Genomic DNA, 16,183 nt, shown 5'->3' with positions numbered 1-16,183 from the left:
GTTTTCAGGGTATCATGCAGCAGTCTCTTATTAACGTGATGAAAAGCATACAAAATTACATTTTTGTAGTATAATATTCATTTACAATTGTCATCATGTGGATTCTCTATGTTGTTTGACTGCAGCGACTCTGGCGCGCAAGGGATTATGGGCAAGGTTGGGTAGGATTACTTTGAAAGAATACATGTGGATTACTTGTAATCTGATTACTTTTGGATTACATTTCAAAGTAATCCTACCCAACCTTGATTATGGGATACATCAATAGGGCAAATTATCACGTTTGGGAATGGCTGCAAAAAAAAAAAATCGAAACAGTATGCTACCAAGCTGTGTAGACCATACTGAGTGAATGTGGATGATGGAGACAAGTGAGGGAAGCCAGCAAGACACCTGTGACAAACCCTGGAGTTACAAACATTACTGGCTGTGCCTGGACAGACTGTTGCCTTGAGTATCTTTCTCCTGTAGCTTCATTAGATACACACACACACACACATCAATCTGGGTTTTTGTTTTTCAGGTTACATAGCAAAAAGGATTTTTCTAAAGGAAAAACCTACAGTTGGCATCTTACAGGTTTTGCACATGGAGCTGAGTCCACACTGGTAAGTGCTGTGTGTATTGTTGTTCTAAAGACTGTAGCTGTGTGTTCAGGGGGTCTCCTGTTGGCTGCGGTGGAGAACTTGAGCTGCAGGCTGACCTCTGGCTGTTCCCCCCCCCCACCCGTCCTCCAGAGGAATGTCAAGCGAGAGATGTAAGAATAAACAAATGACTTGTGCTCTTTGAAGATGTGAAGCCACTGCATCTTTCATGTGTTGCTGCAGAGCCTGACACTCCTGTGGACAAAACAACTCATGTCAAAGAAAACCTTTGTTTCATCCATGGACTTTAAAGCTCACTTATTTTAGCCAACTTTGTCTTGGCCTGACTAATTCCTCAGTGACTTTGAGGAGACGTGACACACTGTTCAAAGTGTGATCTTTTGGGTCGTTTTCCTCACTGCCGTCTTTCCCGGCTTCCCTTATTTATGTGATCAAAATGGAGTTTTTTGTGCCATTTCAGGTTCTGGAATGATGTATATCGCCTGCATGTTAAGGATTGTTTCGTCTTTGTTCTGAAACTGACTTAGCTGTTCCATTAATTTACACTTGAAAGTACATATGCTTGAGGCTTGTCACGGCTAAATCTGGAGAAAATTTAATAATCAACTGTGTGTGACTCACATGTGATTTTGTTTTCAGACTGGGGAGAAGAGGCAGTAATTGATAAAAAAAAAAGTTACTTATTGTTACTGTACGGGTCAGTTTTCTCTCTGTCGACCTAAGCATCCTAAGCATAATTTTAATCACTTTTACACCTCTGACCCTGTCTACATGTACCTGGGTATTTTTGAAGAGATTTTCCAATTTCATATAAAAAAAAACTTAAACCAACTCACACTCACTGATCTTCACCCCCTTATTACTCCAATTAATAGTGCAGCAGAAGCACTCGGGGTCACCACAGCAAACTCATGGTCCATCTTTATGTTGATTTGGCATAGGTTTTACGTTGGATGCCATTCCTGATACAACTCCACATTACATGGAGAAATGTGGCAGGGGTGAGGTTTTAAACGGGGAACCTTCCACACTAAAACCACGTGCACTAACCACTTGGCCAAATAATTGTATTAAATTGCAATGAGAACAGTATCAGTGAATAAAAAAATAGCCTTTGTCAAAATCATGAAAGGATATAAAGGATCAAAGCATGAAATTACCTTATTTACTTATCAATTATCTTTATTATAAGCACTGCAGCTCTCAAATTTCAAATACTCAGCTTTTGCGCTGCTTTTTGCCACAATAATGACATCATTCTCTAAATTGTGCTGAGAATATTATGCTTTTCTTTGAAGTCCCCACATTACATAGTGAAACCATCAGGTTTCATTTTATCATTTTTACACAGGAGTCTCAGTTTCACCGGAGTGGCATATACGAGTATATATATATATATATAAATTGGAGTCCACCTGGGGTAAATTCTGTTGATTGGACAGGATTTGGAAAGGCACACACCTCATATAAGGTCCCACAGTTGATAGTATATATCACAGCACAAACCAAGCATGAAGTCAAAGGAATAGTCTGTAGACTTCCAAGACAGGATCGTCTTGAGACACAAATCTGGGGAAGAGCACAAACATTTCTGCTGCTTTGAAGGTGCCAATGAGCACAGCAGCCTCCATCATCTGTAAATGGAAGTTCAGAGCCACTAAGACTTCCTAGAGCTGGCCACTGGTCTAAACTGAGCGATTAGAGGAGACAGACCTTAATCAGGAAGGTGACAAAGAACCCTGTGGTTACTGTCTGAGCTCCAGCATTCCTCTATGGAGAGAGAACATTCCAGAAAGACCACCATTTCTGCAGCAATCCACCAATCAGGCCTGTATGGTACAGTGGCCAGACCAGATATAAAGAGTAGACACCGCATCGACTTCAATGTAAAAAAAACAAGTTGATGAACTATATGCTATAACATATATTGCATCATCGGCACAACATAAAAGTCTTAGTGCAGACTGTTGCCTGCAAATTTGAAGTTTTCTCAACTATTTTTTTTTTTTTTTTTTAGTGTTGCTACTGCCCATTGGTACGGACAAGCTGCCCTCTTGGACAGCGCATTTAACCCACAATAATTCTCTGAATACTAAACTGATTTTCATGTGATTTTTTTTGCCGCAAACATCATACATATAGCTATGATACAGTACAAGTGGTTCAGCATATTTTAATATTCATATTGGGATTAACAGTAACAGAATATTCTCATATAGCCTAGACTACTTGGTTATGTTATGGCTGATTGGTTTATTTAGAATGGCAGTTCCCAAGCTTTTTATGTCAAGCAGCCCCAAGTGTACATCTTAAATTCGCGCACCCCTCGCTGCAACCCCAGCCCCATTACAATAACCAGAGTTGTGCAAGAACTAGTTCAGAGTTCAGTTCAAATGGATAATAAACATCTTCAGTAGAAGCAGAAGCCCACGCCATTCTGTGGATATTTTCGTCTTGTAGGCTACTAGTGGAAGTGAAAAACAATAGTCATTTCCTTAACCAGACAAAATGTGTACAAACCTTCTTGCCGTTAGCTTCACACTTGCCCTACAATGGTTTCCTACCCCTAAACAGCAGAGAATCGTGCCACGAACATGTCCACATTTAACAGTCCCCAAAATAAAGCAATTTTTAAAGAAAGTGGGGAAAAAAAGGCATTTATATTTTGATGTAAAAAGTCAAATTTTAATACACTTTTTGTGCAGTTCAAAATATTACAGTAAGTCCAGAGGGGAAAAAAGCACCATCTGACATTTACATTAAGTAATTTGCTATCCAAAAGTCATCTCTTTAAAAAGTTGTACAAGATTGTAACTTCAAGGAAATAACCACAAAACAATTTTTTATATATATTAAAAACAATTGTTTTAACAATTTCTTTTCTCAGTATAAAATATCAAACAATACCAGGCCAATCAAACAAATTCAGGTTCAACAACAGAACATTTTCTTTCATTAGGGGTTTTATATACTAGTTATGGGAAAATACGTCAACAAAAAGTCGAAACAACCCACTTTGCTAAAATTATACATATATATATATAAAAAAGTAAAAGAAAAAAAAAGTGAACTCCTGGTCCGATTCAAGCCCAAACCCAAACAGTTCTGGTCAACATGGCACCTACACAGTCTTCTGCTGGCCCTTCTTCCCAATGAGGGATTTGTGGATGTGAGGTATCACACCTGGACGGGGGGGGGGGGCAAAAATTAAAACAGAAATAGAACAGATACATGTCAATGGCAAAGGTTTTAAAGCTGCAGGTGTTTTAAAAACTCCAGTGTGTTACCTGATGGATGTAAAATAAACCAATTCATCCAGGTAAGCGAGATGCACACTAGGAAGGGTCAAAGTTCAGCACTACCAAAACACATAAGGGCTGACAGCAACATAAATATTGAAGATTTTGAGTGCTGGAAAGTCAATGTTTTCAAAGAATTTTGGAGAGAAAATAGGTGGGAAGCAGAAGAAAGACCTTTTGGCCCCAAAGTATGCGCTCGCGTTACAAAATGCCCCCATAGTACTAACTAAAAATAACAAATGGCAGGCCATTAAGAAAGACAGTAAGTCTTTCCTGATGTTTGAAGTTGGCAGTTGTCAATTCCAGATATGTTACAACTACCAGTTGTCACTCATCGTAGACACCTTCTGCGATGCGGTTGACACTGTCTATGTTTCAAATTATTATTTTTTTGGGTCCCCGAGTTGTACTGGTTGAGAAAACAAGACAGACAAGCAAATGCCCCATCCTCCCACATATATATATGTGTGTGTGTGTGTGTGTGCGCACGCATCCAGCAAAGACTCAAATTTAGAGACTTAACCGGATATTCATTGACAGGCTTAAATCATTTATGCTTGCTTTCGCAGAACAGAGCACACCATCAGAAGTATTTTATTATCTATGTGAACAAAAAAGGTTATTTCCAAATAATCAAACTTACAAAATCACCTTTGCGTATCTTCTGACATACCGATAATTGGCACTATATTTAGTTAGTTTAGTTTATTCATTTATTTGAGGGACAGTGTACAGTATCATTAAGATCAAAGTAGAGATGAGCTGTACCAGATTATAGCTAAATAGCTAATTTCCATCTGCAGTCCCTAGGTACATCAAATAATTTAACCATAAATAAATTAAAATTCGTAAATTACAGTATATTAGCACAATATTTTAAAATTCAAGTTCTAAAATTGCTCTCCCACAATAAATCATTCTCACAGGTACCATATCACAATATCAGTCTATCAGTCAGTCGCAAGCATATAAATCCATGCCCTCTAAAAACTGTACTATTGCACATTTAAGTCTAAAAACACAGGGTTAACAGAATTTCACACACACAAAAAAGGAAAAAAAAAAAAAATGTACCTAAGAAAACATGAAATTAATACTAAACAGTTTCTTACAAAAAAAAAAAAAAAATCAAGCACAGACAACTTGAAAGATAGCTTTTTTCTCCCCAGGTAGAGTGAAAAATTGCAAAGCTCAGCCCTCTGTGAGTGTCTACACCCACAAATCCAAAGAATGTAGCAACGTAGTAGTAACATATTTTCTGGAGCATAAGTCACCTTTTTTCTGTATCACCAGCTGTTTAACTTAAGGATTTTCGTGCACTGCTGTAGTGTACTTATTATTGCCATTTAATCTTTTGTTATTTGAGTTTATTTTCTTTAGTGATCTGATTCCTTTGAAGGTCCCACAAGTAGTTACTACAATTAATATGAATAACAAATAATGTTTTTTTTTGGTATATAAGGCTCAAGGGATGCAAATCTTCACATCTCATGGGGTCATAATTCCATTCAAAAGCCGATTTTTGATTCTCAATCAATTCAGTACATACAGCTGCTATTTTCAGGATCTAGTCAAGTGCAATCCAGTGCACTAAGAAAGATGCGTGACGATGACATACCACAGTTCAACTGTCTGCATCATAAATCTGAAGCTTTCATTTTGAATGATGCTGTAGGGACGCAGCTCTTTTGAAGTGAAACAGGCGATGGATTTATTTTATTGCACGCTTGAAATAGGCCGGAAGTTTGTTAAAGTAATGCAGTGTGCACTGGGCCGCTGCTCGTTAGCTACTGCGGCTGCTCTGCTTCTTTCAACGCTGGGTGATATTGTGCTAAATGCACTTAAGCAGTTGTTGTTTCAGAAATGCTTGACTTTCATTTTGCACAGTTTGCATATAGTTGGTCATATCAAGCTACTTCTTATCTAGGCGACTGTAGAATCCAAAGTGCACCCAAATGCTTGCTTTTAATGTTGGCATAGTGGGTTGAACTTCTCGCATTTGCTGCTTCTCCATGCTAACGATGAGCTGAGCTAATTCGCTAACGTAGTGCAAACTCTTGTATGGAAGCGTAGAGGGATGAGTGACTGCAACTCCACATTTACGGCAGTGAGGAGAAGCAAAAAAAAAAAAAAAGCTTTCTGAAAGTTTTTAGTCTATTTTTTTCCCTGCACCCCTAGAAAGTTGCACCTGAGTATAGGCTGCAGGACCTCTGAAACTAGTAACAAAAAACGTGACACCTGCAAATGTTGGACGTTGTCATACAAGATCTGACAGGCTGTGCATAAGAAAAACTAGACGCAAAAGTCTGACCCATTCCAGTATTTTCCTTTCCCACTGTGTGGCAGGGAACCATAAATTGTGTTCTGAGAGCTTCTGGCTCACCTCCTCCAGCAATTGTGGCCTTGATGAGAGAGTCCAACTCTTCATCACCTCGGATAGCCAACTGCAAATGACGGGGAGTGATCCGTTTCACCTTCAAGTCTTTAGAGGCATTGCCCGCCAACTCCAGTACCTGAACAAACAAATGGTCAGGAAGACCACAATGCGTGCACCATGTGGGGAATTACATGCATGCAATTCCCCACATGGTGCTGCCTCATGACATCCAGACTTCACAGTAAGACTAACAAATGAAAACAGTTTAAAAAGGCTTACTTCAGCGGTAAGGTACTCAAGAATAGCAGCACTGTACACAGCTGCTGTGGCTCCTACACGGCCATGGCTGGTTGTACGAGTCTTCAAGTGTCTGTGGATACGACCCACCGGGAACTGTCAGGAAACAGCAAATTAGTTCAAAACAAGAACTAAACAAAATAAAACTCAATAAAAATCAAAGAGCCACTGCATTATTGGACAAGCAGATCCATGAATGTTCTGTTCTTCCGCAGTTAATTTGGGATTGGCAACATCATAGCACACTGCTGCCACTAACTGGACAGGAGTGTGTACTACCATCTTCTCTTCCACCCCACAGCATTACTGGCATGCAGAAGTACACCAGCGTGCAGCAGGAGGGGTGCGCTTGGTTTCAGTGTGGAAGGTTCCCGGTTCAAACCCCATGCCTGCCTCATTTCTCCATGTAACGTGGAGTTGCATCAGGAAGGTCATCCGGCGTAAAACTTCTGCCAATCCAACATGTAGATCCACCTCAGACCCTGTCAGAAAAAGTACCTGCTTCCAAACTTTCTTAAAATAAAATAATCAATCAATCAATCAATCAATTTTATTTATATAGCGCCAAATCACAACAAACAGTTGCCCCAAGGCGCTTTATATTGTAAGGCAAGGCCATACAATAATTACGTAAAAACCCCAACGGTCAAAACGACCCCCTGTGAGCAAGCACTTGGCGACAGTGGGAAGGAAAAACTCCCTTTTAACAGGAAGAAACCTCCAGCAGAACCAGGCTCAGGGAGGGGCAGTCTTCTGCTGGGACTGGTTGGGGCTGAGGGAGAGAACCAGGAAAATAATGACAATAGTAATATGACTATTATTATTTCTCCACCAAAACCACTGGGAAATGGCAAGAACTACCTCTGGTTGGGGCCATAGTCATACAAGTTGATGTTGTCCCTGGAAAGTTAAATAGAGGAACTGATGACATCTCCATTCAGCCACAGGTACAAAATCATATCACTCAGAGCTCATCCATGAACACCAACTTGCTTTAGCCAACCCCACGCACCTGAAGGAATTAGTTCACGCTCATTTGATTTATACAACACAAAGCCTTGTATGGATCCTTAGGATGACACTAAAGAAACAGGTGTACACACAGGTGAATCTGACAGAGAACACTTGAATATTTTCATTCAGTAAATAAATAGCAACATTTTTTTTTTTTTTTTTTTTAAACACAAATCCTCATTTTACCTGAAGTCCAGCCCTCTGAGAGCGTGACACTGCTTTTGCCTTGGCTTTGCCACTGTCTTTACCTGCCTTGCCACCAGCCTGCATGAGAGAAATTTATACATCACAGATGGTGCTCAAACAGACAAGAATTTATACATTCCAGTGGTGTGTGAAAATTTCTGAACCCTTGAGCAGTCTGAATTTTGTAATGATACCAATTAAAAAAGGCTTCCTTATATTAAAAATCCTAAAATAATGCCCTTTAAACTCTGAAAATTAATCTCCACAAGGAAAATAAAAATGTCAAAACAATGGCGTGCATAAGTATACTCAACAACTAAAATCATAACTTTTCCAGCATGTTTTCTTCAGACAAGTCAGGAAGTGGCTGCATGGACCTTTCCAAGTCACTGAATATCTCTGGGACTTCATTTATATCAATCATTAAGAAATACAAACAGCATGATATTGAATAGTGAAGGACGTGCTTCTCAAACAGAGAAGAAGCAAGAAGGAGACTTGAGAGGAAAGCCACCAAGACACACATGACAACCCTGGAGAATTTATAGACTTCTGTGGCTGCGATAGATTTGAAAAGTTGCACTATGCACAATTTCTCCAAGCACAGCCACAGAAGCCAAGAGTGTTTTCACGTGATGTCATGAACCCGGAAGTGACCATCTCAGTGATCTGCCGATATCCATTCTGTTTATACCTGCATCTATTTTTAGCATTCAATTGCTGTCATGTTGACTTATCACGGTGCTGGCTGCCAATCACCACAGAGCCAAGCTGCATTACTACAGATTGCTGAATCAGGGGGAAGTTTGTGGAGAAACTGTGCAAGAATAAAGTGATTTTCTACAATATGACCTCTTTAATAATTATCTTATTGGACCATTTTACTTTAATAAACATCTATTGAACATTAAAATCTGGGTGACAAATGTCATGAATCAAAGATTTTTAAACTGTTTTAAACCTGTTACAGAGCGCCAGTGACATAATTAACGATTAAGCCGAACAGAGCCTGAACTTCGGTAAAAGCACAAAACTCCCACATTCGAGATTTAACAGTGCGAGATATTAAACCAAGTTAATTTACCTGCATGTGTGGCAGAGCAGCAGGAAATATTAAGGGAGAACAACAAAGAATCTGTGCACTGTGGATGTGCTGAGATGTTACTTTTGACATTTTTTTCTCAGACCCAGCCACAAAAACTAGTTATAGACACCCAAGCTTTTGCAGTTTTTCTGTCTTCTGAGAAATCTAGGTGAAATACAAAAATTCAGGATGTCCATGTACATAACACCAAGCAGTTAAAGCCTCGGTCCCACCGAATAACAAGCCATGAATCGCTGACACGAAGAATGAGACATTTTAAGCCGTCACGTATCCACTACTAAGGTGCCTCTATGTATCTCATGTGCCAGGCATCAGCCTCAAGTAAGACATGGCCGATCTGTCATTTGAGCCCTGTCCAGCCTCGAGTGGCTTGTGTCACCGCATATGATCCATGTAGCACCATGATAATGTGATGATGGTGCACGTTTAGGCATGGGTTTGGTCCAAACCTCCAGCCCTCCCACAATTGGTCCTTTTAAAGTGTGGGTTTTCAATTCACAGCATCCATTCAAGATGTCGCTTTTTTTTTTTAAACAGTCAAAAAAAAAAAAAAAAAGACGCTGCACTAAGTGAGCGCACGTTCCCGGATACAAATTCTCACAGGGATAATTACTTTGGCATGACACTGGCCGGTGTGCACCAGGCTGCTACCTGTGTTCCAGAGTCAAATGCAGCAGTTATGTGCATTCATCCAGCTCTGTGACCACAAAAAAAAAAAAACAAAAAAAAAACACAACACACCAGAATGAGGTGGCCACTTTAATTATATACACCCGCTGCCCCAACTGTGGCTCACTTGAAGAAGAAAAAAAAAATAATAATAATAATTCTTTATTTCTTCCACAGCTTACTGCCACCATGTTCCAACTTTTAACTGACGACAGGATTTCACACGATCACCACCAATTAACTTCATCTCATAGCACGATCCTGCCTCACTGCTGATTCCATGTATCACGACTGTCTCACAGTTTTTCAATTTTTTCGCAAACTTTCTTCATCAGAAAGTATAGAATACACGCTTCCTCTATCTAATGTTTACTCACCGATGCCGCCATGATGGCCAAAACGGCTGGCATGCCAAAAATTCTAACATCCATGAAAAACACTATAATTTCTCCAGTGTTGTATGGGTGTCATTTCTCACTAATCTCATTCCATGCCCACTCAGTTTTTGTGAACTACCTCCTCCATACTAATGTACCACAATGTTTGTATTTATTATTGATTACTGATGTAAATGAAGTGCAAAAAACATTCAATGACTGTATCCACCCCGACTTATCTAAAGAAAACTGGCCTTAAATGTGACAATTTAGTTGTTCTACTCAATATAAGCATGTACACTCATACACGCCATTGTTTGACTTTTATGTCTATTTTTTGTTATGTTATAGAAGTTTGATGATTTTTTAAGTCATTGCAAAATTTGTGTAACAGCTCAAGGGTTCACAAGCACTCAACTAAACCAGTGCCTCACATGTTCCCCTATTCAACAATCACCATATTTTAAACACCAAATCAGGTCAAAATGAAGTTTCGAAAGGCAGGCACATTAACCCTCAAACGGCCAAGTGGGGTCATTTATAACCATGGGCATATATTTTTGTGCATCATTTCCCCCATTTTAATTGGGGAAAAAAAGTCTCCTAAAATGAATGTCAATCTATTTATCCTATATTTGTTCATAGAATTTTGCAAGAATCGGCCAATCCGTGTTAAGTATAATCCAAACTTATGCAGGGTCACTTATGACCCGGGAAGAGCTATGAGATTTTTGACATTATACCTTCAGGCAATTGCAATCATCATATTTTACTGTTTTGCATGGCCAACAGACAAAGAATACCAAGGTTTACAGCTACACAAGCACAGAGACAGATTCTTGATGTCCAGAGTGAGGACGAAAAGGATGATGGACAAATTGTTTTTACTGTACGTAAACGACCTCCCAAACATCATTTTGTCCATAGTTAAAATGTTTGCAGATGACACCAAGATATATCGCAAAATTCGGACCCATTAGATTGTAATTTATTACAAGATTATCGAAACGAGTTGACTTGCTGGTCTAACCAATGGTTATTGAAGTTCAATGCTACCAAGCGTGTGGTTCCTAAGATTAAACAGAGTTTAGAATATACGAGGTCTGTTAGAAAAGTATCCGACCTTTTTATTTTTTTCAAAAACCATATGGATTTGAATCATGTGTGATTGCATCAGCCAAGCTTGGACCTTTGTGCGCATGCGTGAGTTTTTCCACGCCTGTCGGTTGCGTCATTCGCCTGTGAGCAGACTTTGTGTGAGCAGTGATCCACCCTCTCGTCGTTTTTTTTATTGCGAATAAATGTCTGAATGATTTGGAGCTTTGCTGCATCAATTTTTTTCCAGAAACTGTGAGAGACGTCCAGGTGGACACCGTTCGGAAAATTAATATGGCTTTCAGGGACGATTTTGTGGGGATTATACAGATTAAGGAGTGTTACTGCCGCTTTAAGGACGGTCCACAGCGTCTGAGAGCGCGCCGCGCTCCCAGCGCCGATCGACAGGCTCACACCCCGCTGAAACAACCAGATCATTTCCAACGTGAAGGCTTTGTTGATCTGGGACGTCGTCTGACTTTCACAAAAACGCAGGAGACGTGGACATCAGCACTTTTTCGGCACATTCCACTGTTACAGGAGTTTTTTTCATGGAAAGAAAAGCGGAGGGACGCGCCACGGAGCCATTCATTACACGGCACAAAACCACCTCCGTGTTGGTCTCACAGGACGGCTTTCAGGTGGATTTCAGACGGCTATCGGTTGCTTTTCAGTCGTGTGATTATCCGAGAAATTGAGCATGAGCTGGACATGCCCCAACATGTCCTGTGAGGCTTCATCACGGCGTTGCTTTGCGCCATGCGGCTCCACAGCGACGCGTGGAACTCCGCTCCTCTTTCCATGACAAAAACTCCTGTAACAGTGGAATGTGCCGTTCATTTCTAAACTGGACGCTGTCTTGATCCGGTATGTTGTCTGACTAGCACAGGAATTGTGAAAAGACGTGGACATCAGCACTTTTTCGGCACATTGAGACAGACGTGCGGAGGAATTCCACGCGTCGCGGTGGTGCCGCATGGCGCAAAACAACGACGCACTCTCAGCAGTTGTGGGCCGTCCTTAAAGCGGCAGTAACACTCCTTAATCTGTGTAATCCCCACAAAATCGTCCCTGAAAGCCATATTAATTTTCCAAACGGTGTCCACCTGGAGGTCTCTCACAGTTTCTGGAAAAAAACTGATGCAGCAAAGCTCCAAATCGTTCAGACATTTATTCGCAATAAAAAAACGACGAGATGGGTGGACCACTCCTCCCACAAAGCCTCCTCACAGGCGAATGACGCAACCGACAGGCATGGAAAAACTCACGCATGCGCACGAAGGTTCAAGCTTGGCTGATGCAATCACACGTGATTCAAATCCATATGGTTTTTGAAAAAATAAAAAGGTCGGATACTTTTCTAACAGACCTCGTATTTATACATTAACTGGTGTAGCCCTTGAATAGGTAACAGAACAAAAAGACCTATGCATCTTAGCGTCAGATTCCTTACAACCAGAAAAGCACATTATGGAAATCACAAAAAAGGCAAACCAGAGAAATGGCCTTATTTCCAGATGTTTCACAAACATTACTAAGAAAAAAGTCTGTATATTGCATAAAGGTTTAGTCAGACCAATTTTAGAATACGGGTCTCCAGTATGGAACCCATGGCAAATGAAAGATGTATCTTCAATAGAATCAGTACAAAGAAAGTGCTTCAATTATTGTATAGATAAACCTGAAATTGTATCACTTAAGCCTGGTTCACACAACAGGATTTTAAAATTATCTTTAGGTTTCCAAAACCTGAGACACCACACATGCGAAAATAAAAAAAAAAAAAATCATAGCTCTAACAGGTTTGGTCGTACAGTGTGTGGTGTTCAACCACACGGCAAGGACAACAACACCACACACACGAACAGATTTCACGCACGGACATTCACAGCTCAGACAGGAAATCTCACAAAATCTCTCAAGATTAAACGTGACCTCAGAGTAAACAAACGGAGGTACTTTGTGGACTATTTAAAACAGAGGGAAAAACGATACAAAAAGAAAAAGAAAAGGCGTTCTTTAAAGGAGTGGGGACAGCGCGACCACCAGACTTTCTGGTAAGTCAGAACAGCTGTTTTGATTTTATTTTCCGCTCCGTGCATCCATCACCTCGCTTTCTGATTGGCTGAACGTCACATTCAGCAGGCTGCGTACTTGTTTTGGTTGGAGGACACAACACACACTGCGATATCGGGCCAAGAAAATCCAACATGTTGAATATCCCTGATTTGCGATCGGAGTGCTCCTGACGTCCTTCCGAGCAGATCAGAGTCCTCTTAACACACTACACACGGCAGGAATATTTGATAAGATTATCTTTAGCGTCATCACGATTGTCGGGGCGTCCTTAAGATTGTCGGAAGGGGAAGATCAGGTCCGATATCGGCCTAATTATCCTGCCGTGTGAAAACAGCCTTAGAGAACGTGGAAGTAAGCAGAATCTATGAGAGACATACAACTAATGGTTTATATAAACCAGACCCCAGTCAATTTTTTGCTCAGCCAGAGAGGAAATATAGTAGGGCAGACCGGGGTAATTCCATAACCAGATTTATTTTCTCCTGGTTATGGGTCTTTAGGATTGGAGGGGAGGAAGTTATATTTCAGGTATACTTTATAAGAAGGCTTCTGATTGGCTGTTGACCTTTCAACCTGTTTGGCCAAAAATATGGCAGTTGAGCAGCCAACAAAAACAATCCATATTTTTAGGGTCCAAAACTACACCATCCAACTTGCATTTTGGTAAGTATGTTTTCTAAACTCTCAAATAATTGTATAGAATTGATATGTTTTCAAAATAAAGGATGTAATAATGTAAAAATATGTATTATATCTTGACCTGCAGACTCAGTTGTAAAATGATTTGACATATTCTCAACACTGTGAATGGGGTAAATCCATACCCCTGGGTGTGGAATTACACCAGAGGTAAACAATGGGTTGTTAGGAAACAATTTCTTTGGAATCCATTAATTGATATGGGATTACTCACACACATATTTAATGATAAAAAAGTGAATTTTGTCTTTTTAAATTACTATTTTTTCTATCATTCCAGCAAAAATGGTGTTTTGATATACTATTGGAATGTGAAACTAAAATGGGTTTAGCAAGTTGTTGTTTCCTTAAAGTTTAAATTTCAAGACTGACTAAAAGATATATGACTGAATTTCTGACACTGTTGAATGTTTTACTGTTAACGTTAATGGAGTATGGAATTGCCCCGTTCCAAATTTTGAGATTTTTGTAATTTTAATGAATACATATTATGTGCGTATGCAAAGGTGTAGTTCATTCATGTTTTTGTTTAGTAGGTATTGATTGATTGACTGTTTGTTAGAATGAGTCTGAATTGATTCTGCTTCCACATGGTTAAAATACTGACATTTATAAAAGTAGGGTATGGAATTACCCCAGTCTTCTCTATACAAGCTAGCAATGCTCTAGGACTGATATTAGGAAAAACTTTTTTCTAGTAGCGTAACAAATGACTGTAACAGCCTGACTGATGACACAGTATGCGCACCAACTCTCTACCTTCAAAGAGCATCTGAGATCCCTAACATCCTGGTGAGAGGGATAACCCAACCAAGTATACAAGTAATATAATAGAGTGAAATAATCCTAAAACAATTTATATAGACGTATTCCAATATAAAGTCAATTGGGTCATAAATAACCCCACTCAGTCACAATAATCGCTAAAAAATAGCTCGGTCGCTTGAGGGTTAATAATCAAAAGCATACGGAAGGCTGGATAAACTCAGGGATTCCCGCCCTTAAAACTAAGACATCTTAATGCCAACAATTAAAATAAATAAAAATACACACCAAAATCAGAAATAAGCAACGTCATTTAAAATGTTTAAAAGAAGAAATTCCATTGCAACTACAGGAAACTCAGATCTGTATAACATAACAGTTAAAAAAAATGTGGTTGTATTTGTATTTGGATGTATTATAAGATGTATTTCCAAATAAAAAGATAATTAAAAAAATGTTTAAGAGAAGTGTAACTGTAAAAACTTTGGATAAGTTGTAATTTGACCGCGCTTCCAAACCCACCGTGACGTCACATACACACAAACGCCCGAAACGCCGTCAAACAGGTTTTCGGGATCTGAACACAAAGTTTGCCGCAGTCAGATAAAAAGACGCATTCTGATAGTACGGCCGGGTTGACGTCATAATTTTGGGGATGAGAACGTCAAAATTAAATGCCACTACACCAAACTTGGCTTGTAGACGAATAGTCACTATTTATCAAAAATAATTAAAGCAACGTTTAGCCAATGTAGTCTGTATGCTATTTACAAAACCGTGAATTAAAAACGCCCCATTCTGCTTCCAAACGAGACCAAGCCATTAAAAAAATAATCCGCATTAAACAGTGAACTCAGGCTTCTTGCGCTAATATGTTAGCAATTTAGCTGGCAGTTAGCATTTTAGCACCCGTTAAAACCCACACGTTTATCGCTTAAATTTAATCAGTTCACGCCGAAAGCAGCGCGTTCTTCAATTCACACTACAATTACAAAGTCGCTGGTAAGGTAGTAAAGTGTACACACCATTTTACCGCCTCCTTATTAGATTATGGAACAAACAATTTCCACTCCCGAAAGCAAAGAAAGAATAAACGGTTTGGTAAAGCTTTTGCATGCGACCCCTCGTGGAATCGGACATAACCAATAAGAGTCACCCGTATTACTTCGAATCATTGCATTGCCCAATCGCGACAAACCTTACAGGGATATGCCCATCCCCCATCCTCGGATCGCTGTCTTTGCGCACGAAACCCTACAAGTAGGCGGGGCCAAATCCTTCCAGGGGCATCGCTGCCCAAACTGTACAAAATACAGGTGACTTTAATAATTCCACTAGGCTGAGCACTCATTTGTTCATGACGTCTAAATGCATTTGCGGTGAGATTGCACCCTCACGTCCACTAAAGAAACAGCACGATGAAACTGTAAACACGCACGTTTAATACTGACGTGGAAAGCTGTTATGAACTGTAAATATACATGTACTTGAATGTCAAGCTGAAGGTGGGCATATCTTTTGATTGACTGGGTGAAATCACCAACGAGAAGCTGCGCTTCCTTTATACGTTGAAAGTGACTGCTGCGGCGACCAATCGGAGCTCGACGATGAGCGAC

The 16,183-nt window shown here is 39.9% G+C and overlaps 1 protein-coding gene across 2 annotated transcripts in view; it reads right to left on the bottom strand.

Annotated features, from left to right (window-relative positions):
- Positions 1-3,248: 3,248 nt before the first annotated feature.
- The window catches only part of LOC117510920 (histone H2A.V), a 36,476-nt gene continuing 23,541 nt past the window's right edge, over positions 3,249-16,183 (bottom strand). The window contains exons 1-5 of one of the 2 annotated variants that reach the window (XM_034170823.1): positions 15,593-15,745; positions 7,779-7,856; positions 6,561-6,674; positions 6,288-6,417; positions 3,249-3,788 (exon numbers count right to left, since the gene is read on the bottom strand). In XM_034170823.1, the coding sequence (XP_034026714.1) occupies positions 3,727-3,788; positions 6,288-6,417; positions 6,561-6,674; positions 7,779-7,856; positions 15,593-15,595 (387 nt within the window). In that variant the 5' untranslated portion in view covers positions 15,596-15,745 and the 3' untranslated portion in view covers positions 3,249-3,726. Of the gene's footprint in view, positions 3,789-6,287; positions 6,418-6,560; positions 6,675-7,778; positions 7,857-15,592; positions 15,746-16,183 lie in introns of those variants that run through there. The other variant, XM_034170822.1, reaches the window with a different exon arrangement.

Source organism: Thalassophryne amazonica, chromosome 5, assembly GCF_902500255.1.
Source record: "Thalassophryne amazonica chromosome 5, fThaAma1.1, whole genome shotgun sequence".
Classification (NCBI taxonomy): domain Eukaryota; kingdom Metazoa; phylum Chordata; class Actinopteri; order Batrachoidiformes; family Batrachoididae; genus Thalassophryne; species Thalassophryne amazonica.
Note: the sequence above shows the minus strand (reverse complement) of the source record. Positions and strands in the feature narration are given on the sequence as shown.